Raw genomic sequence first — 24858 nt, 5'->3', positions numbered from 1 at the left:
AAACTTCTATAGATGCACAGTGGAGAATATTCTGTCTGGTTGCATTACAACCTAGAATGGAAACACCAATGCCCATGAATGGAAAAGCCCAGTGAAATGGAAAAGCTGTGATGCAGCCCAGTCCATTACAGGAAAAGCCCTCCCCACCATTGAGCATATCTACAAGGAGTGCTGCCACAGGAAAGCAGCATTCATCATCAGGGACCTCCACCATCCAGGGCATGCTCTCTTCTCACTGCTGGCATCAAGAAGAAAGTACAGGAGCCTTCAGTTTAGGAACAGCTATAACCTTTCAACCATCGGGTTCCTGAACCTGCATGGATAACCTCACTCAACTCAACTCTAAATTGATTCCACAACCTAAGGACTCAAGAACTCATGCTCTTATCAATTGTTTTTTTTTTGCATTTACACACTTTGTCTTCTTTGCACACTATTTTTGTCCATCTTTGTGTGTAGTTTTTTAAATTGATTCCACTGTATTTCTTCAATGCCCACAAGAGAATGAATCTGAGGGTAGTATATGGTAAAATATACACACTTTAATAATAATAAATTAACTTTTAACTTTGAAGTTTTAATCTTTTCACAAGCTGTGTAAAACAATGGTAGGTATATCCAAATCAAGAGAGCACACGCTTCAGGTGAGCAGAATAGTTTTAAAGCAGATTTGCGGGGGATGCTTTTTAGAGAGAAGATGGTTGATAGATGGAACTTTCTGTGAAAGGAGGTGGTGGAATCAGATACAATCACAACATGATGAGCTGGTTTCTGTGTTGTACAACGTTGTATCAAACACTTTCTCATCTCTTCATGTTATCTAACTTCAAATACATCAGCTGTGACATCAGTCAGAACAGTTTAAAAAAGTTCTGAAAGCAAATATTGCAAGGATAGTCAGTATTCTCATGATTTATACTTACATACTTACCAAATTCCTGTTGAAGTATGAAATAACTAAGGTGTGAACATGTGCAGGTCTTTCGATGGGACCATTTGCAACTAAATATGTCTTCTGCTGTTGAACTAAAGCAGATGAATCAATAATGGCACTTTAACAGTAAATAGAAAATCACAGTTTCAGGCAAGACAAGTCTGTTTTTGCATTTTACATATCTACCAGGAAATAGGAACAGCATTAGATGTTTAGGTTGCAATTAAAAGTCATGTGGGTCAAATGATCTGTGCTAGCGATGGACCAAAGTTTCAATAGTAAATTATGTGATCATAAAGTTATGTTCACATATCTCTCCAGTGCAGGCCAGGAAGTGATGCAGGAAATCTGAGGAAATTCATAAGGAAACAAAACCTTGTTTGACTTCAAATCCAGAATAAAACAATTAATGAGTGGATTCAGTACCAAAAGCCACGAAGAGATCAGGGAAATTGTTAAAAATCAGTCCTAAATTGGACTTATAGTTGTTAATTGAAATCACAAAGCCAATTATAATTATGTGGTTTGTATGTATTGTTAAGTTACTTGTATTGTTTGGATGTGAAAAATACTACAGAGAATATATTAACCTTACAAACAAAGGAACTAGTAATATACGTAATACAAAATACATTTTCTAGTCTGCAGCTGCACTTGTGGCTACAATTTATATAGGAGAGTCATGTGGTATGCCTCTTGTGTTACAATGCAACAATGACATAGGAAAAAGCAGTCAAAGGTAGGAATTTCAAGACTAGATACAGAGATTAAGAGTACTGCCTTGCAAATGAGGTACTGTACTGCTCCCTTTTGATGAATCTGTACTATGCTTTAATGCAGATCTACATAGAACATAGAACATAGAATATGTTCTATGTAATATCTACATTCCCTTCCTTCCTCTTTTCCTCTCTCTTTCTTTGCCGTCTCTCCTTTTTTCACCATCTTTCTCTTTCCTTCACTGTTATCCTGTTTCTTCCTCATCACTTCCTGGTCAGCCACTTCTCTCTACTCTGCCCCTCTAACTTCCCCTAATCCTCTCATTACATGCCTCCTCATTCCCATGATCCTGCTACCTAATAGCCTCTGCCTTGAGATCAACACAGGCTATTGAAAGATTGGGAGTTTAAAGGGATCCAACAATAAGGGGCCAGGACTGGATGTTATGTAGGACTCTTAATAACTCTGGAGCATTTTTTTCTTCACAAGGCATATGCGATTAAAGCATTAAGAAAAATCAACATGCTAATTTGTGTCCATGTTAATTATGCAAGTTAATGCCAAGTAATTGGAAGCTCTAATTGATACCATGAAATTTGAAGGCATTTTGATGGAATTAATTAGATATTGATTTTCATGGATTTCAAGTTGCTCTTAGTCTGACCTCATTCACTTTGAATAATTTGCTCCCATGTCCTAAGGGATAAATTTATTATTTTATAAGAACACAAAATAAAGGAGTAAGGATCACTATCATTTCAAAGAAGGAAAGCAATAGATCAAGAGGCTGAAGAATGTACAGGAGTCATTAGGTATTATCAGGACTTTGAAATTGATTTTTAAATTTCTCATAAAAATGAATATAGACTCATGTCATAAACATTATGATTTTCTAGAGTTGCCATCTGGTTGACTTGGTGGAATTTTTCACCTTAATTATATCTCTGTAGCCATGACTTTTGGTGAAGCTAGGAGTTACTGTAATGATGGTAGTGGTAAAACTAACATTGATAATCCAACAGATTGAGTTCCTATTTATTCTTATTGAAACAAGTTAACATTTAAAGAATCATTAACTTTTTATTTTTAACTATTGGGTTATTATGCAAGCTTCATTTACAGCATAGGCCCTTCTTTATGAATTAGAAATATAAGAATTATAGAAGCCATAAAGGATTGAATGAATATTACAATTTAAAGTAAGATTGTCCAAGCCATTATTTTCAATCAAAGGTATACAAGTATCAATTCACTATTGATGACATCCCATTAATTTAAATATACTTACTACAATATATTGGTGTGGGTGACAGAGTGTTTGCAACTCTAGTTAAGAATTCTATCCCACACTGATAACAATGCGTCAATGATAAACATATTTCTATAATATAGTTTTAATATTCAAAAAACTCATTGTATCATACATAAACACTTCACATGTTTTAACAGGAGAAAACAATTTACTGACAAACAGCAAAATGTGCCACTAGAAATGGTTGAAATAATTTACCTTTTTTTTGCATTTACAAAGCTAAACGGGTTTGCTGGAAAAGAACGGCAGCACATAGTACCAAAAATGTATCAAGTTCCACATTTTTTACATTCTACATAACAAAATTAATACTGTACTGGCATTAAGGCAGACTGAATAAGTTTCGAGTTTCTTAGCAACTACTCAACCATTAATTTCATACAATTATTGATAAGCTTGATGATGCTCATTACCACAATGAATAAAATGAATTGTGAATCATTCCCACAGTGATAAAATAGTCAGGCAGTGCTTTGTAGCATTCAAAAGTATCAAAATCATCCCACCTTATCCTTGAAATAATGACACATCCAATGCGTCCAGATTTCATGAGACTATAATTAAGCAGAAAGAATTTTGGACCAATGATAATAGAGGTAGCACAATAAGATCATGTAGGTAAAATATCACCAAAAAGAAACCCCTAAATCTTTTTTCCCTATCCCCTCACCTTTTATATTTGAGATACTCAGGAAACTAGAAAATAATGCAGTCTGCCATTTCACAAAAGAGATTAAAATTTCACAACGTATCAAAGATAAGTAACAAAAGTAGAAGCACTTGAAGCTCACAATAAAATCTAAAAGTTGGCACTGTTATGCTTGTCTTCTTAAAAACAACAATCAAAAATATTACCAGCATTAGAGAAACATGGCGAGTGCCATTGCAGAAATCAACTGCTGCCTTTGTTTAAAGTGGTTACATAACACATTCCACATCTATTTGATCAATCGCAGCAAAATGTTGCATGTGCCCATGGATATAATGTCTGCACAGTATTACTAAGGCTGTTGCTAAGGTGACAGTAGCAGGGACAGTGATCATTAAAGGAAGAAGCAAAGTAACTGTGCCAATAATTGTTCTTCATTTACTGAACCATCTCTGGAATTCACCTTAGTAACTACATGTGGCCATGATCTCTAGTCACTGTTAACAATACAAGAATATATGTTAATCCTTGCATTTTATACAATATAGTATGTAAACTAGACAATATATTAATATAGATGTATTACACAATAATGAACTCAAAGATGTTTGGATTTTAGTTTTTTAAAATTTAAAGTTATCACAAAACATACAGGATTTATTGTGACAGAGCCTGTACTGATACTAGTTTTGCGTTCATTATTGCTTTAATCTAATATACCTTGTCACAGTTTTGCACTTTCAAAACATTAATAATCAATTTAAACACAAATAAAACGGGGCTACGTTCTTTACAGATCAGCCCCCAGTTTGTCATCAACAGTATAGTATATTTTCAGTAGTACAAGTTGTCCAACATTTTCACCTGTGAACTTCTGGAAGTGTAAGCTTTCTGTTCTACTGATGCCTTTGCAGTCAAACCATATAATGAATTAAAAGGTGTGCAATGTACAGGTGGTGTATTACTCTTGTTTGAGTCCAGCTAATTTTTATGGAACAACTGTTGTAGGCTTCCAAGACCATTGCCATTTTTATTTAGGGGATACCATTGGAATTTCGTGACTTTTGAGTTATAATGAAGTTAGTTACAGAAAATATTTCATTTTTCAACGTGTAAGATATGGACTATTTATCTTATTACTTGGAATCTGTAGAGCATGTAGCATTTTTTCCAGATTTTGTGCAAAGTTGTAATGAGCATTTGGTGTCAAAAAGCTGTATAAAATCCTAATTCTGCAGCAAAGATCAGAGTTGTCTCTTATGACTGCATTCACAGTATCATAATTTACAACGAGCTCTTTATAAACTCTCTCAGAACATACTGAGCTCAAACGTTCAACAATGCACACCTTCACACTTCATTATTGTTCATCAGTATTTACCAGTTTTTTTGTTATTACACAAAAGCTCCTGCAGCACAGAGTTCATGATATAAAGTAGTTGTTTCCCTACTCTTGTGTGTGCAGAGCAATCATCATGATATCATCTTGTCCAGCAACAGAACAAGCAACTGGCAAGAAACAACACAATGTGAATAGTACAGAAAGAAAGAGAAAGAGGAGTTGAAAAGATGCAGATTTTACTCCTCTCCCCCCAAGCTAAAGTGGATTGTATGGAAGTACTATAATGTTTGTATGAAGCACCAGATTAATGCTGTAGATTCAGATTTAGAGGAGAATCCAGAAAGTGTTAGAATAAAGACAGTTATTTCCACTGGATTGTAAATTTATGAAAAGTGTAAAATTATTCACAATTATTAACTGAAATTATGTATTGATCAATCTGTTGCAGTACTGATATAGATTTCACAGGAGAAATGTTACAACCATCTCCTCAATATAAAACAGTATGTGTGAAATGGAATGATCTATCTGTATTCCTCCAAAAAAGTGTTAAGATAATATCAATCTTCAACAGATTGCAACTAAAATCCAATTCATTTATGCTTGAAATGACTGTAAAGAGATCTATGTTAAAAAGATACAGTACTGTAAACTATAATAAAAAGGAAAACATCTTTGTCACAAAGACAAAAACGGAAAACACTGGAAGTAATATGGAGAGCAGGTAGAATTTCTAGAGTGAGAGATGAGTTATCATTTTGAGTATAAACATCTCCTTAAAACTGAATATTTTAAAGAAGGGTTGACATCTTTGACACTTAAAGTTCTCTTCTCCCCACATATACTGCCTGACTTGAAATTACTGTTCATATTTCTTACCTATCAACCGGATTGATAAATCCTGTAAACCATATGAACATTATTTTAAATTTGAAGATATACACAGGAGCAGTAACAATGATTGAAAATTTAAACTATTTGAAGTAAAAATTGTTTAAATCTTATTAATTGGTTTTGCCTTCACCAGTCTGATCCTTTTTTTTTAGAAAAATCAAATTGAGCAAGCATAAATTTTATGAAGGCAAAAAGTTTAAGATGTTTGAAGAAAGTTACTCAAGGAATTTAAAACTGTGGTGGTCAAGATGTCATCATCCTAGAACTGGGCAAATAACAGGTAAACCTTAACTGCTAACTTGCAGCAAACCATATTCAATTCTATTTTTTATGTACCTTGTATCAATCAAAGAACCATCTCCAATAAGATTAAATACTAAACCAACTGCCATTTTTTTTTGCATTGTTTGGACTTTGTTAATGTTCTTGACTATTCCCGTAACTTGTTTATTTCACTATGCACCAACGCTTGTGCATTCTAATTCCTGCACACTCACATGAACCTCAGAGCATTTATTTCAATATACACTGTTCTTCAGCAAAAGAATATTCATTTTTAGCTTTGAATCTCAAGGCTTTTTTTTTGCATTATTTAAAACATTAACACGTGTCATGGGAGTAATTTAAAGCTGCAGTATCCCTTTGGTTGGCCCTATCTATATATTGATTGCAAAGCCATTCCAAAGAATAATCAGATTTTAATATGACGTTATTAACAACATTTTCCATTTGACTCAAGAAATAATAATTTCTGCCCCAAAGATAAGTTGACTTTCATAAAATAATAATTGGATTTTCCCTCAGCTTGGAAAAATTAGATGACAAATGTGATGATGGTATATGACCACGTTCACTGAGAACATTATGTTCCAAGTAATGATCAAATTTTTGTCAGCTATTATTTATACAGATAGTATCCATATTCTAAATAAGGTAAGTGATATTGTTCAGCCTTTCCTACTACAGTCTAATAAAGCCGATGTTACAATGGCAAAAGAAAATGGGAAAATATTGGAAATTATCTGTACAATTTCAATTACAATTGCATGAATACCAAGAAAGTTTGATTCCAATTTACTCATGCACTAAGATTTAAATGCAAATGAGCAATTAAAAGACGATGTAGAGCTTGAGAAATGCCATGCACATTACTTCTAATGCATTTGGAATTGTTTACTTGAGCTCCTCATGCATATGGCAATGCAAGTCTACCAGTTCTGGTAGCATTAGCAGTATAAACGTAGGCAAAAAGATCTGGATTTTAAATTATTACTCTAAAATGAATATAATAATAACTCAAGCAATGAAAAAAATTGAGCCATGTATTCTATAGTGCTAATTAATATAGTATCCTCTGAGTATCCATGTGAAAGATTTTTCAGTGTTTTTAATTAAAGGATTGTTCATGTTAAATTTAATTAAACTTACTAAACAATATAAAAATGATCTGATAGTGCAATCAAATTCAACCACATAATTGTCACAAGATTTAAGAAACCATCATGTCACAAAGAATAATTAAATTTCAGTGCCTTATAAAATTGCTTGAACATTCAGGGTACAATAAATGTAGTAAAACATCCTCCATAACTGAGCAATGTAAAGCACTGTCAACCACATCAACATGTTCAATGTTGCTTGTATAAATATTATCTTGACAATTTAAAAAAATCCACGAGCCAAGGTTAAGGGATACTGCAACTTAAACAATCTGCTCCTAATACAAGATGATATGTTTCATATAATGTATATACATGTCCTTTCCAGCTGTTTACAAGTTGGTCATAGACACATTCCTTTTCCATGGATCACCCAACTTCTTTCATACAAAAATGGAAGTCCTTTTGGTCCCGGATACTTTGATCCTCATCTTACAAATTTACATTCATTTTTGGTCTCAATCTTTTGAGAAGATTTTCAGTTTCACATCAGGGAGATGGGAAGTAACAATCTTTGTAGCAGATTGCCGAAGTCTGTAAGTCAACTTTAACTGCAACTGTGTTTTCTTGAGTAACTCTTATTGTGAGCAATGCACATGTCAATGATTATCATCTAACCAAGTCATTCTCTTCCCAGCCCTCTTTCTAAATACAAGTAAAAATCCATGTGATAGGAACCCACAAGGTTTAAGGCCACTAGCAGACAGTTTTCTACCAAAATGCTGTTCTCAAACTGCTTGTGGAATTCAATTGATTCCAACATTCATAGTAATCCCACCTTCAACCAATGGAGAATCTTTGCCAATATTTGTTGACATGAGTAAAACAAATTATGTTTAGGTTAAAATCAATGAAGGTTTGCAGATTTCTTTTTAGTTTCAGCTCATCTTTAGATCGTCAGTCATTATACATTCACAGAGAAGAGGAACTTTGAGTATAATCACGCAGAACAAGAGTGTTGTACCTGGGGGACGATGGAATGCAAAGTGCAGATTCTGACACAGGAGAAGTGGGTGACCCACTCCCTGAATCGACAGAGTCTCTGAAGGGTGAGGGAGGAGTTAGGGCTACCAGCTCCTCGAAGTCTGTCTTAACCACAGAAGTCTCAGAAGTGCCATCTTTGACGCTTGTGTTTGAAGCGCCAGCTGCAGGCTGCGATCGGCCATTCACCTCTATAGCCGGAAGAGGTTGGATATCCGCAAAGGTTGTGATGGGCGCAGGCAGCTGTATCTCCTTTGGAAGCAGATATGATGGGCAGATGGGGGATGCTCCTATGACACCTGAAGGAGCTGTTGAAAGCATCATGGAATTCAGCTCACTGATGTTGGCGGTGAAGCGGTTTACCACACTGCTGATCTGCTCCATCAGAGAACCTTGGGATGAGCTGCTCCTCTGCACGTGCTCAGACGGGAATGCGGGCATGTCATTCTCTGCCCGGCTGACAGATCCGGCCCTGTGGCTGACAGATCCGGCCCTGTGGCTTACGATGCTGATGGGCGAAGGTGTCTGCGGTACATATTGGACAGGATAGTGTTCCTCTGCCTCAGAAACATCATACAGACCTTTAATATTTGAGTCTGGATAACTATGGCAGCTTTGCCGACTCTCAGAGCTCTTGGAGTAAGGTTTGATGAGTGCTGACTGTTTTGAGGTACTGTCCTTTTTCTTTATATGAACAGACAACCTCTTCCACAAATGATGACCTCGGGAAGTGCGCTCATTCTGAGCCCAGGTTACAGATTTTCCATTGGAGCTGGAAAAAGACAAAAAGGAGTATTAGTGATGTAACAAATAAACTTTGGTATATTTTTCAACCTTTCTTCCTTTCACTTCAATAGGCATCTGCATCTTTAATTCAGCCAAAGTACACAATATTTTCAGTTTAGAAACGGGCATGAGCAAAAGTGTGATGGTGTTCATAATCAACATCAGACTCTTAAATACTTCTTCATCTAACTTCATCACATCAATGTTCCCATATGTTTATTCCCATATGCGTATCTGGCTTCCTCTTAAGTGCTTCCCTGCCTTTCAGCTCAACTAACCATAATAATAATGTGTTTCACACTCTCCTAAATTTCTCCTAAATTTCCTTCTGTGCTTACTAAGTGACTATAGGACACATATATTTCTTCGTACTTGTCCCCATTTATTGGAAACTGCATGCCTCAGGGCACATTTCACTTTGTTTCTGTGGAATTATTTGGTCTTTTAGTCCATCTGCAATTTGCTTCATCCAGCGCCTCACTGAACAAGAGGTTTCCAGTTTATTTGCTGATTTTACTGAGTAAAGATGGAGCAGCCGTGGAGGTATCACAGTTTCCCTTTGTAGTCCCATACAATCTAATGGAAGTGGTTTTTAACTGGAATTTCAGTAGGGTATTTATCTAAAGTCCTGCAATCACTTCTAAAGGAATATTAGTTGAATTCTCTGAGAAATGATAAAACCTGGAACTTCTACCTCTCTCCACCTATAAATTTTCTTGGTGAATTAATTCAGTGTTAATGTAAGCATTTTATTAAAATGGTAAATTATTGCATAATATATATATCAGTGTAACAAGGAAGAGACAAATTCCTTAAAAAGCATTTTAAAGAAACATTGGTCTGAGGAGTCATCACAAATTTGCTTTGAAAACAGTATCCTAGAAATTGAGGCATAGGTGAATGTAGATGCTGGAAATCTGGAGCAACAGATTAAGCAGCTGGGGGAGCTCAATAGTCAAGTAGCATTTACTGTGATGTTTTGGGTCATGACCCTTCATCTTGACCTGACCTTCTGAATTTATGTGTTAATTTAGAAAATGTGTTGTGCTCTGCCTAATTTTTGTGATATATCAAATGGAAGGCAGAAATCACATTACGTACCTCCTTTTGACTACACAAAGCGGTGTTGTTTACACATTAGGCTACTTACAGACATAATTAGGATGGTGACGGAAAATTGTTTTTAAGATAGAGGGAGAGTGGTAAGAGAGAGCCCAGTTTGGAACTGTAAGTTTGATAGTTGTAAGATTTGGGGAAAGATTACAGTTAGGTAGGGAAGGGAGAGGTGTAGAGAATGGAAGCAGGGGCAGGTGGATGATAGGTGGAGGTAGGCAAAATAATTCAGAAAAAACCTGTCTCCATCAATCACCTACTGGCTCCTGTTTCACCACTCTTCCCCCCTCTTTATACTGGCTACCTTCCCTCTCCACTCTCAGTACTGCTACAGGGTTTTGAGCTGAAATGTCAACATTTTCTTTCCCAAACTGCCCCTCTCCCCCTCCCCATAGATGTTGCTCAGTCTACCAAGTTCCCCCAACTTACAAACTCTTCTCAGGCTTCCAGCCAGGTACAGGTATTGATTATAACCGGCGTGTTGATGACAAACTCTACCATCTTCTTCCGAGATGATGCCTGGGCATTTCTAGTCCAGCATGCCCAGGCATCATCCCCGAAGGAGATGGCAGAGTTTGTCATCAACATGTCAGTTATAACCGATAGCTGTACCTGGCTGGAAGCCCAAAAAGATTTTATTTCTCATATATGCTGAGAAAACAGTAGAAACTTTTCCTTCAACTTGTTTGTTGCTCCAGACTCCAGAGCCTGTAGTCTCTTATGTCAGAAGTTTGACATCAGTGTTGCAAGATTGGTTTGCTAAGAGACAAATTCTGCTGCTCTGTTAACATTTCAATATCATTTGATAACATTGGTGGATGCACTCACAGAGAGACTACTAAGAGATCCCCATGAGTACAACAGATCCTCCCTCAGCTGGTGAAGGAGTACTATCCCATGTTATACACCACGTACAGAAGGCACTCAGGATGGGACAGTTTTACGATTTCTAATGGTACAATCTGGATGAACTCCGCACTGCCACATCTGATGAAGCTGGTCCAATCCAGGAATCCATAACCTACTTGGCATCTCAGTCTCCAAATTATCTGTTATAGATGCACTTGTGATATCAGTTGGGGATGATTGTGAATAAGAAAACTCTAAAGGGGCAGGGGGTTCCATGTTGATCCTAAAGAAGGCAGAATTCAAAAGGCAGTTTTGAAGTCTTTAATCAGAAGTATCAAGAGAATGATCTATCAGCTTTCATCTAAATCAATTCACTTCACATCATATCAAGAAATGCTCAAATGACGGGATGCATTGAAGAATATAGATCTTGCCAACTTCCCAACAGCTTCAAATCTGCCATCTGCCAAAGCCATTGAATAATTACCTAGTTATGACCTATCCTTAAAGAGCAGGACAAATCCAACCCACCAATTTCTACTTTGTAGACTGATTCACAATCAACAGTAATCTTGACATTAGCAGTGCTATTAAATGCATTAGTAATCTGTTCACAAAGGCTTACCTCGGGTTTCATCAAAGTTTCATCAGGACTACGTGACTGGCAGCTACATTTCAAATATATTCTAACTACAGTCCAAACACCAACACAAATGCTGAAATTCAGAGGCAACTTCACAATTTCAAAGTAGCATTAGACTAAGTTCGGTGTCATGATCCTCTAGTAACGGAACCGGTGACACCAACAGGGATCACAAAATAATTATACCAGACTCAGAAGAAGATGGTTGTAGTTTCTGGGGACAATTAATCTCAGATAAAATATTCTGCTATGTGAATTCTTCAAAGAAGTGCTAAAGTCCAACTGCACTTTTTAGAGGTAACATGCCCCATTGCTCCACCACCCCACTACAAGGAATTGTCACTTTTGTTGTGGTCATGTACGCATCCCCAGAGATGTGTTCTCAGCAGTGATCTTGCACTGAGAAAGCTTTCACCCAAAGCACCCAAAGTGTAACTAAAATGGATTAATTTCAAAATAAATACTATATAAAGTTTTAAACAATGAATTATAACATAAAAACACCAAACAATTACAAATATGATCACGGGGATTGCCATAGAATCCTGAGGAGCAGGATCCAAGAAGAAAATCCCCAGCTTAAAGCTGGGAAATCTGGGCAACGATGGCCTCTGAACCTGCCAGTCACTGCTGGAGTTGCACGTTTGGCGGCATATGTGCATAATTCCCAGAACGGCCAGACTCTGAGATTTGTTCAAAATAACAATAGTAGATATTCTGAATGTATGCATGAATTGTTGTTGCCTTTCTTGTCAGGCCGGCCATGCATGAAGTTCAAGAATGACACCCAGGATGAACACTTTCTGAATTGATTTAGTAGCTGTTCAAGTTGAAGAATGGACTTCATTCGAGCAATCCTGCAGAACGTTGGAACCAAACATTTGAAACAGCAAAGTATGTTGTTAATGATCTGAAGATTTGAGAGAATAGAGGATAGGTTACATCAGAGTTATACATCATATTGCTGTGAACTGATAGAGCAGATACCAATATAAGTGAGATTGACTCCTGCTGTTAGTGTCCTTTTGCCAAGTTAACACAGGTCAATTTAGTGGTCCGCTGGGATCAACTATTTGTATATTTGAATTATGTGCAACATCACTGTGGTTTTCAAATTCTCCTTAATATATGGTATTTTGTAGAATACAGTACATTACGAATAGGAATGCCTTTGTTTGAATATAGTAAGCTCAGGGGAAGAATATAGTGCATTCCCTTTTAATCGTTGAAACTATTGACTTCCAACGGTCCAATGGAGTCTAAAGTGATTTGCCTTTGTCTTGTCCCAAATGAGTGGACTCAAGCTGACAGCAACAGATAAATGCACAAACAATTACATGTAACATCACTGAAGTGCTACACTAGTACAGTAGGGGGTACTGTTACATTACAATGTTGAATATTAAGAACAAAAAAGGCCAAGAGGCCAAATTTAAGGAAGACTATGCTGGTCAGCATCATTCACAAAATCTGATCATGGCAAGGATGATTACTAATTGCTGCTTTATCAAGATGACAGTGTGAAACAGATACTGTATATAGGAAAAACGAGAACATAAGAATACTTCACAAAGTATTGAAGAATTAAGAGAGCCTAACAAGCAGCTATATTTGTTTCACTACTATAAAATTAACTAATGTAACATAATTCACTGTTATTAGACATCATGACATCAGCTGATCAGTTGATGGTATTTGATTTATGAATTACATATTATTTTGTAAGAAAAATGGATTGTTATTGCTACATAAACTATTCTCCCACAAAATTTTAGAGAAATGTATTTTGTGCATACGAATCTGCATTTGCAGCAAATTGTGAGGACTAAAATTAGTTCAACAAATATGTGCTCATTCGTGGCTTTATGTGGATCTTTCCCTCTGTTTCTCAGTGTATACAGTTTAAATTATCCTGCAGTCAAACACAAACTAAGCATTTGAATTCAGTTATACATTTTTTCCTTAACGTTTCTACATTCCCTTCTGTGCTACAGACCTGAAGTCAGCAGATGTTACAGTCTTATTGCTCTGGGCAGCCGAGGGCATTGCGTGCCCTGGTGTCAGACACATTGAATTAGCTATTCTTGCTCAGCTTTTACCCTGATTATTGTGAGTGTGCAGTAACATGAACTGAAGTTCCTATAGTCATATATTTACTTCTGGAGATTCTGAAATAACAATATTCAGTTTGACTGCTACTGTCACTACTCTTATAAGTAACACACTGTAGTGTCTGGAGTGCTCCAGGCTTTACCTTGAGAGTGATTAAAAGCTAGGCACAATGCCAGAGCAGTCAGATTCAGTCTGGTCTCTGATGAGAAAACTCAGTTTCAATATTTAACCACTGACTGTGCGTTCAGCAAATTTGTCCTCACACTATTTTTATTCATAATGTAATTTAAATTATTGAGCTGCAACTTTATAGCAGCCTTGATCAGAATTCGCATTTGTATCTGCATTCTTGCTATTTCCCTGTGGAATACTGCATCACATTTGTATCCAGGGAGGCTAATTTTGATGTTGAACAACATTGTGATGTAGGCAATTGTAAAGTGGCAGCCCACTTTACATTCCCATTGTAATACACAATCAAAATCACAGCCCAAATAATTTATCAGGGGAGTTGTTTTGAAACAGAAGCTGACTTTGACATCAGTACAACACTAATCACATTTAAGTGGCTGTTCATATGAAATAGAAGATATTGGGCATTGAACCATGAAAAAAAATAGGCAAAATTTATTAATAGACTTTTTGTTGCTAAAATAGAAAGCAATGAAAAACATTATCAATAACCTGATGGACAAATAATGATCCATTCTTGGAGGTCGAGGTGGCAAAGATCATGTTATCCAACAGAGGCTTTAGACTGAAGTTAAGTAGTTTAAATTATGCTGATTATTGATTTGCTTCTAATTCAATTGTGTTTAAAAGAATGACATTTGTACTACAAATTGCCACACCCATACTGTACACCATTGAAGAAGAAATTATAGCCGCTGCGGTAGAAATTATTCTACAATTTCCAAACAGGTCTATTTGCACAATTATGTTGAGTAAGTGAGTCATATCAGTTAGGGAGAGCTCTGTCCTGTCTTAGCTGAGGAAAGTGAACTCTGATCATCCTGGGTTTGATGCGGCAACTGAAATTTTTCTTGACGTTCCCTTCTTGTGGTAATTGGGTTTAACAAAACTCCGAATAATTTAACTTTCAACTAAGTGATGCCAATGATTCTTTGAGTCTGCCCATATTTTTTTTATCCAGTTGAGATTGTATTGCAGCTTCGATGTAATTCCTAATGGACAGCTGGTGGGTGACAGAAAATTGGAGAAGAGGGAATTGGAGGGGATGGAGATCTAAGGACATTAGTTGATTTCTGAGAGGGCTGGTGATTAAAAAGAATGATTACCTTTAAATAATGGTCCCTTATGGGATCACATGGTTGAGCCTCCACAACTTTGCTATTGTGTACAACCTTCATGTTTTGGATATTCCATGCTTAAAACTTAAAAAATAAGTGTCCTTCAGCAGCAATGGGATACTGATTTGTGCAACTATTATTTTACTGCTTGTTCTGATGGATTTGCTCACTTTCTAGTTTGAGATCCATTTGAAGATCACATCATGCAGCATATAGGGGTCGGGTAGTAGTCAGAAGTTGTTTTACATATTTTACATGTAACATTATCCATTCTGATTTGCCGTGATCTCCAGTCTTTGCATGCAGATGTTATAATGGGAGTCATAGTGCAAAACAGAAAATGTATGTGTTTTGGGATATGCAGGGCTCAATTAACACTGAGCAACAAAGATTTTGCTTCCTTAATGCTTTAGGATGTAGCTTATGGATTTTAGGCTGCTGATCATGAAAATCACCATGAAATTTCCCTATCATTCACCTTTTTAAAAGATCCCCTATATTTGCTATTTTAATTCATAATTCAAGTCAATTTAAAAGTCACTCACAGTATAAGATGAAATTGTTCTATCCTGTTCAGGCTAGTCTGGGCATGCAGGCAGCGTGGATGCTGAGTGGCAGGACAGGTTTTAGAAAAACAGAACATGGAGTCAAGGAGGAGGCAGATGAAGATCCCATGAGGCACGAGCCAAGAATGGAAAACAATGCTGATACTGATAGAGAATTTGAACCTTTATGTTGCGTGAGCCTTATCTGATAACTCAATCTGAGTTAAATGACCTGGTCAGAGACTTGAGTATGTCAAAGGCAAAAGAAGAATCATAGGGTTAAAGGGAGCAAGGATAGAATTTGCCGTCAACAGGCCCAAAAATTTCTGTGAAAGATTTCGATATTTGAGACAGATGTTTCAGAGAATAACTGATGCCAGGGTAAAGGAAGGCAGTTTTCTTGGTCCACAAATCAAACAGGTCATCAATGACAGGCAATTCAGAGAACTTCTGGTGGGATCAGAGGAAATTGCATGGAAGGCATTTAAGGATGTTATTGAAAATTTTCTTGGCAACTACAGAGCACCAAACTACATGCAGCTGGTTGACAACAGGCTTCAAGTATACAAAACCATGAAGAATAACAGATCACTAAAAATTCATTTTCTGCATTTCCATTTAGACTTCTTTCCTGCAAATCTTGGCACTATCATTGATGAGCATGGTGAAAGGTTTCATCAGGACATTGCGCTCATGGAGAAATGGTATCAGGGCTATGGGAATCAGTCAATGCTGGCCGATTATTGTTGGATATTGAGAAGCCTCAGACACTGAGTACTAATGAAAATCATCAACAAAACATGTTTAGCTTCATTGAACTATTGCAAAGCACCAGTAATTAAACACACTATATTCAAAAAAATTAATTTCTTGTTTCTCCAAATTCCTACGTAATACAAGTAGTCTGAAATAATATTTGTGTTCAGCTTCAAGGGGTCTATTATGAACAGAAAAAAAAAATCCTGAGTGAAGTGTGTTGTTCTGTATAATTGATTTAAAAACTGTCCCATGGAACTTGGTGATTGAGCCCTTGAAAATCTCAGTTGAATTGACCTGGCACAGGAAGCATATCCCAGCATGGCTAATATTTTCAAGGACTTCCTTCCTTCAAGAAATGGAAAGAGATAATCAGAGACAAAATGTACAGAATTAATGCTTGCTTTGAGTGATCTGCAGCTATCAGTAATATTTATTTTCAGACCTCTTTAGTTTGTTTTGTTCCTAGTACAGGAAAACATAGATGGAACATAACTGTGGCCATAGGCTACAGTACATGACAGAACCACCAACAACTGTCGGATTACAGAATTCACATTTTCTGAGAAACAGTTCAGAGATGGGTAAGGACTATATATGAAATAATTTCTTAAAGGTTAATTTATGTTGTATTGTTTCCTTTATGTTAAAAGTACAGAAATTTTGGATACTTCAAAACAGTGAACCAGATTACACTTGATCATCTTGTTTGCCACACTTGACTGGAGCTGTCCTTACCAGCTCAGTACCACAGATCCAAGGCCTCCACCTTATGACCTCGGTATAGGACAGAGCTGGATGAGTGGAAGTCAGGTCTCAGTTGCCAGTACCTGAGATCCACCCCCAGTTCTGCTCCAGATCTGTTGACCACTCCTACTGTCAAAGTTCAATGTTCAAAGTGCATTTATTATGTGTGTACCATATACAGCCCTAAGCGTTGTCTCCTTTTAGGCAGCCACAAAATAAAGAAACACAATTAAATCTGGCTTGTATAACTGAACTAGCAGGCTTAGCAAGACAAATAACAAACAATTAAACAGCCCGCAGGAATGTTTGCTTGAAGAAAACCTCTCTTCATTGGCAGTCATAGAATGATAGAAATAATTATATTAATTCTAATATCGATTGGCACCTTCACAGTGCAAGAGATTTAGAAGGGGCAGAATTTTTTTTTAGGCGTGTTCAGGAAGGATTCCTGACACAATATGTGGACAGGCAATGAACCTGTTCAGGTAACAAATCTCTTGGTGGCTGTGCTTTCTGGAAATAGTGACCACAACTCCCTGACCTTGCGCATAGCCTTGGACAAATGTGACAGCAGGCAGAATGTAGAAGTATTTAATTTGGGGAAGGTGAATTTTGAAACTATTAGACAGGAACTTGGGAGAATAAAGTGGGAACAAACTTATATATTCTCAGGGAAATATACATCGGAAATGTGGAGGTTATTTAGGATTGCATAGGATTCTGGATAGGTTTGTCTCATTGAGGTAGAGAAATGATGCTAAGGTGAAGGAACCTTATCAAGAAAGATGGTGCATTTAGTCAAGTGGAAGAAGGAAGCATACTTAAGCAAACATCAAGAAGGGCTTTTGAGAGTTTTCAGGTAGTCAGGATAGAACTAGAGAAGGGACTTAGGAGAGCTAGAGGACATGAGAAGGCCTTGGTGAGTAGGATTAAAGAAATCCCCAAGGCGTTCTATACATATGTGAAAAAACAGAAGGATGACAAGAGGGAGGGTAAGAGTGCTCAGGTGTAGAAGAGGAAATATGCCTGGAGTTGGAGGAGATATGGGAGGTCCTTAATAAAGCTTTGCTTCAGTATTCAGCAGCCACTTTGATAATGATGAGTTTGGCATAGAGCAGACTAATGTGCTGGAATTTCAGGTTAAGAAAGAGGCTGTATTAGAAGTTTTGAAAAACATTTGGATAGATAAGTCTCTGAGGTCACATGGGATGTACCCCAGTTTTACTGTGGGTAATAGCAAAGAGATTGTTGTGCCATTGGCCATGATCTCTGCATGCTCACTGGCCACAGGAATAGTACAGAAGATTGGAGGATTGCAAATTTTATTCCTTTGTTCAAGAAAAGGATTTGAGATAATGCTGGGAATTATAGTCCAGAGAGTCCTACATCAGTGGTGGACAAACTATTGGATAGGATTTGCATACACTTGGAGACACATAGTCAGATAATGGAGAGTCAGTATGACTTTGTGAAGGGCAGGTCATGCCTCATGAGTTTGATTGATTTTTTTGAGGAAGTAACAAAACAAATTGATGAGTGTGGTGGATATGGATTTTAATAAGGATTCAACAAGGTTCCCTGTGGTAGGCTAAGTCAGAAGGGATGGGACCCAGGGAAACTTGGCTGCATAAATTTGGAATTGGCTTCCCCACACAAGGCAGAGGACAGTAGTAGATGGATTGTATTCTGCCTGCAGGTCATTCTGCAGGGATCATTTCTGAGAACCTTGTTCTTTGTGATTTCTGTAAATGACTTAGATGAGGAAGTGGAAGGATGAGTAAGTAAGTTTGCAGAAGGCATGAAGGTTGGTGGTGTTGTGGTTTGTGTAGATGGTTGTTGTAGTTTACAGCAGGATATTGACAGGATGCAGAGCTGGGCTGAGAAGTGGCAGATGTAGTTCAGTCTGTTAAAGCTTGCAGTGATACCCTTTGGAAGGTTATATCTGAAGGCAGATTACATGGTTAATGGCAGGATTCTTAGCAGTGTGGAGGAACAGAGGGATCGCAGGGTCCAAAGCTGCCATGCAAGTTGATAGGTGATTAAGAAGTCCTATGGTGTGCTGGCCTTCATTAGTCAGGGGATTGATTTCAAGAGCTGTGAGGTAATGTTGCAACTTTATAAGACTTTGGCTAGAGCGTACTTGGAGTTTTGTATTCGGTTCTGGTGACCTCATTATTGGAAGGCTGTAGAAACTTTGAAGAGGTTGCAGACGGGATTTACCATGATGCTGTCAGTTATGGAGACATGTCTCATGAGGGAAGGTTGAGTGAGCTAGGGCTTTTTCCTTTGAAGTAAAGGAGTATGGGAGTCATCTTGATAAAGGTGTATAAAATGATAAGGGCGTAGATAGAGTGGACAGCCAGAACCTTTCTCCCAGAGCGGCAATGGTTAATATGAGAAGATCTATTTTTAGGGTGATTGCAGGCAATTTCAGAAGTGCTGTAGGAGGAATTTCAGAGGTACTGTAAGTATATTACAGAGAGTGTTAAGTGCATGGAACACAGTGTGGGCTGGTGGTAGAGGCAGATATGTTAGGGGTATTTAAAAGACTCTCAGATAGACACATGGGCTACATGGGATGGAAGGGTTGGATCAATCTTGGAGTATGTTAAAAGCTTCCACAACATCGTGGTCAACGGGCCAGTAGTGTGCTGTACTCTTCTACCGTATGTTCTAATTCCATAGAGATTAGGTATCTAGGTCAGCAGAAATGGCATGCTAAATAGAACAATGCCAATGGAGATATAAGATACTATTGTCTTCATGTATGATGTTTATGGAATAGCTACAGTGTTGAGAAGTGATCAAACTTATCAACAGAACAATGCATCACAGTAAGAATGCAGACAGAGGTTGAGTAACAGAGGACATGTGGCCTGTGAAAGCATGGCTGCTGAGTACAGTTACTTTGGAGGAAAGTGGTTAATATTCCGGTAAATCTAAGGGATGTTGTATTATGACAATACAGTAACCAGAGGCAGGTCCTAATGGTACATAAAGGTAAGAGAGGCTGATCATTCACCTTCTTGCTTTGGGCAGGTTGAAAGATGATCATGGATATCCCGTCCAAATGTTTGCTTGTCTCTGAAATTACTACTGCTGGAGTATTCAGGCAGGAGTGCACATTGTATGAATAATTTCATTATTTTCACGTTTTTTCATTATACCATTTCTCCCACTGAGTCAATGCCAGTTGTCAGAGCACACACAATATCCCCTGCTTATTTGCCAGCAACTCTCGTTTTCCTGATGTCAACTTCCCTAGATTTTTTGCTACACAAGGGTTCATTTTCAGATTATTTATTGTACGTGCATTGAAACATTCAGTGAAATGCATCATTTGTGCTGGGGCAGACCACAAGTACATAGCAGTTAGCACAATGCTTTACAGTACAGGTTACCTGGGTTCAATTCTCGCCGCTGTCTTTCTCACGGAGTTTGTACATTCTCACCGTGACCACATGGGTTTTCTCCGAGTGCTCCGGCTTCCTGCACGGTCCAAAGGCGTACCAGTTGGTAGGTTAATTGGCCATTGTAAATTCCCCGTAATTAGGATAGGATTAAATTGGGGGATAGCTGGGCAGTGCAGCTTGAAAGGCAGGAAGGGTCTATTCTGCGAGGTTAGAGAGACTGGGCTTGTACACGCTGGAATTAAGGAGATTGAGAGGGGATCTGATTGCAACATATAAGATTATTAAGGGATTGGACAAGATAGAGGCAGGAAATATGTTCCAGATGCTGGGAGAGTCCAGTACCAGAGGGCATGGTTTGAGAATAAGGGGTAGGTCATTTAGGACAGAGTTAAGGAAAAACTTCTTCTCCCAGAGAGTTGTGGGGGTCTGGAATGCACTGCCTCGGAAGTTAGTGGAGGCCAATTCTCTGGATGCTTTCAAGAAGGAGCTAGATAGGTATCTTATGGATAGGGGAATCAAGGGATATGGGGACAAGGCAGGAACTGGGTATTGATAGGAATTGATCAGCCATGATCTCAAAATTGCGGTGCAGGCTCGAAGGGCCGAATGGTCTACTTCTGCACCTATTGTCTATTGTCTATTGTCTATGTGCCTCAACTATGTTGTTCTTTTTTTGTGCAGGAGGAGGGCTTTGGTCATTGATGTGCCTGATTTGCTCGGTTTTTGTGTGGGAGGAGGGACTTGGGGCTCGACGTGCCTGATCTGTTCAGCTTGGTTTTTCTGTGGGAGGAGAGATTTGGGGGTTGATGTGCCCGTTCACCTTTTGTTCTTTTTTTTGCAGGGAGGTGGAATTTGGGGGCTGATGATTGTGCTGATTTTCTTTCTTTGTTAGTTTCATGGCTATCCAGAGAATTGAAGAACTTCTGAATCGTATACTTTGACAATAAAATGAAGCTTCGAACCTTTGAAGCATCACCACACATTATGGCACCTACATAGCACACCTAAAATGCTCAGCAGAACAACACCGAATACACCAGAACTACAGGAGTAAATCACAGTAGCCAATGAAAACCTATCTTTGGGATGTGGAAGGGAGGCAGAGCACACCCATGTAGTCATCAGGGGAATGTGCAAACTGCACCACAGGTCAGGATCAAACTAGAGCTGTGCTGTTACAGTACCGACTGCTGAACCCTGGTGCCTCTCGTGTTGCACTTCAGACTCCATGGAATCAGCCCAGAAGTTAGCATGGACCTTGGCCAGAAGCACCCAGACCGATTTAGTGATTGGTGCAATTTCTCTGATCAGAATCTAATCCTGATAAAATCTAAATCTGAGTGTAAAGTCTGTAAAAACATTGAAAGTTTCTGAGAATAGAGAAGAAGTGCACACTTTTTCCGAATATTGAAACATAATAATGATTGTACTATAAATGTGACACCATCAGCCAAGCTTCAGGTCAGAATCTCACTTAAGTTATTTCAGCACTTTAGCATGAATGCCTTGACTTTAGGATCTTCTTGTTGATTCATATTTGATCTATATATTTATCTCTTTAGCTTTGAACTTTTTCACTGGAAAAAATATTGACTGGATTTGAAAATGACATAATATGAATGATGTACTGAACCTTTATTTAGAAAGGCCGGGCTGAAGCATTGACAGCTCAGGAGTCTGAGTGCTAACGGGAAACAAAGGCTGCAAGGCTACTAAGACAGTGGGTTGCTTTTGAAGTAAATACCTTAAGATTGACATTAATTGAATTTAAACAGTTTGGAAATAAATTTGTGTTAAAATCATGAGTCTTGCTTTTATTTGTGCAGGATATGTAACAGCCTGGAGAGGTGAGAAAGAAGCAAATATTGACTGCTGAGAAATTCCCTGGATACATTTAAATTAATTAAATGTAGATGAAATCTATGATTTAGTCAGTCAATTCCTTGAAAGTTGCATTTAATTTTATCTGAAAGATACATTCAGTTATTAATGGCAGGTGCCTGGGGTCTCATCCTAAGAGCCTGTGATGCTTGAATTAATTAGCAGCTGATTAAATCTGTTGAATAAAGAAATTACAGTTATACATTGATGCATGTTGCAAAGAGCTAGTGCTTGAAAGTGCAGTTCCAATAGCTGCCTAGACTCAGAACAGATTTTCATTTCATAATAGCTGCGATGGCCAATGTACACAGTTGCTTAATAAAGTTGGATTGGATAATTTGTGTTGCATTGCGAATATCAAATCTGCAACATGCAAGTACCTTCTTTGAGTTTGCACCCATTTTTCTGTCAGCATTAAAGGTGTGAGCCTATGGCATACTGTCTGCACATTTTCCATTGATTCAGAAAGGGGAAGTTCAAGATCATGCCAGTCTACAACATAATGAGATTCATTCCAGGAGGTCCTGTGTTCCTAGAAATGGTCCATTGGTCCATAACACAGTTTTCATGTGTGTGTGTGTGTGTGTGTGTGTGTGTGTTTGTGTGTGTGTGTGTGTGTGTGTGTGTGTGTGTGTGTGTGTGTGTGTGTGTGTGTGTGTGTGTGTGTGTGTGTGTGTGTGTGTGTGTGTGTGTGTGTGTGTGTGTGTGGTGTGCGTGCATGTGTTTAGAAACATGAATAAAGATAAGTCACATTTATTTATTTTTCACATAAATTCCATAAGCCCAAATTTCTGGGTAATGATTTGTGAATTCTGTAAAGGTTGGGGGGGGGGGATGTTCTGTAACCTGAACATCTGTGAACATCTGTAACGCAGGAGTTGCTGTATTTATGCTAGGGCACAGGGATTCCCGACTTGGTTAATGGTATTGGTCCATGGCATAAATATAGTTGGAAATCCTTGTGGGGTAGATTGACTAGGTGTTGAGTGATGGTGCCACTGACTAAATAGATACAGTAGATGGATGTCAGACCATGAATATTGCCTTAATTAATACTCCACAATACAATTACAGAGGATCAGAACAGAATTTTGCAGTTACAGTATTTTGCTTTACATTAGCTCTTAGTAATGTGTTGAAATTCTGTGGCGGTGGGTTCCACAACCCAATTCCCTCAGGTATTTACGGGCTCTTTTGTTTTGGTATGGGTCTCCAAGGAATAAGCATTCAGAGAGGAAAATAATGGTAAACCATCTCCTATTCCTTTCTGTTAAGTAGACTAAGAATCTTACGTGTGGTATTTGAATTATATCAGCTCTGGGGCAGAACAGAATGCATTGTTTAAAGTTGAAAGCATTATCAGATTACGAGTGTGATCTTATACTTTGGGGTGATATTTATGACTGCTTTACACCACTACTTATGTTTAATTCCATTTTATAAATATCAACAAGATTCTGGTAATCAATATGTATGAAATGAGGTATCCTTTCACTTTAATTGCTGACCTTGCAGCATAAAAAACAAAGGTAAGCAGCCAAAAAGAAGTAATTTGGCTTTAAATTCAATCTAACTCTCATTAAATGACAATCTACATCATACATATTCCCATGAATTTGCAAATTAACACCAATTTAATAAAACCATTTTGATTTGTCATGGGGATACTGTGGATACACAAATATTGATCATCTCAAGGAAAACAACTTAAAACCTTTCCTCTGGCATTGGGCCCTGCCACCCTGGATAAAAGGTGCTGGCTGTCCACTCATGATTTTATACACCTCTGTCAGCATGAAAGAGCTGAATAACATAGATAGTCCAAAGATAGATCCCAGCTGTTCTGGTGATGCAAAGACGTTCCTGGGAAATCTGCTGCTCTGATCCTACTCTAGGAAGGGCAGGACTAGGACAGGTCCTTATTCCTTCAATGGTGTTCCAGACCTTGAGATTAGAAGTGCAAAGGTAATTTGAACTCTGAACCTTGCCTCCTGCCAAAGGCTGTAGGAACAGAACATAGAACATAAAACATAGAACTGTACATCACAGGAAATGGTCCTTCAGTCCACAGTGTTGTGCTGAACTGTCTGATTAAATTGATCCCTTCTGCCTACACAAAGTCAACATTCCTCTGATTTTTAAATATTTATGTGCCTATCGACAAGCCTCATAAATGCCTCCATCATGCTTGCCTCTGCTGCCACCACTAGCAGCACATTCCAGGCACCTACATCTCCAAGTTAAAAACTTGCAGAGCACTTCTTTTTTCAACGTACTTTTTCTCACTTTATATGCATGCCTTCTAATATTACACTGTTCAGCCATGGGAGAGGATAATGGCTTTCTACTCTGTATACGCCCTTGTAATCTTATAAACTTCTATCATGTTTCCACTCAGCTTGGCTGAATTAAGCTCCACTATAGCTCAGCAT

The 24858-nt window shown here is 37.9% G+C and overlaps 1 protein-coding gene across 5 annotated transcripts in view; it reads right to left on the bottom strand.

The window, feature by feature from the left end:
• Nucleotides 1-2797: 2797 nt before the first annotated feature.
• grm5b (glutamate receptor, metabotropic 5b) overlaps nucleotides 2798-24858 on the bottom strand; it is a 487360-nt gene continuing 465299 nt past the window's right edge. For all 5 annotated transcript variants that reach the window (XM_073043359.1, XM_073043362.1, XM_073043360.1 and 2 more), the window contains exon 9: nucleotides 2798-9043. In XM_073043359.1, coding sequence (XP_072899460.1) covers nucleotides 8203-9043 — 841 coding nt within the window. In that variant the 3' untranslated portion in view covers nucleotides 2798-8202. The remainder of the gene's footprint in view (nucleotides 9044-24858) is intronic.

This window comes from Hemitrygon akajei, chromosome 4 (assembly GCF_048418815.1).
Source record: "Hemitrygon akajei chromosome 4, sHemAka1.3, whole genome shotgun sequence".
Classification (NCBI taxonomy): domain Eukaryota; kingdom Metazoa; phylum Chordata; class Chondrichthyes; order Myliobatiformes; family Dasyatidae; genus Hemitrygon; species Hemitrygon akajei.
This window is presented reverse-complemented; position numbering and strand designations above follow the sequence as displayed.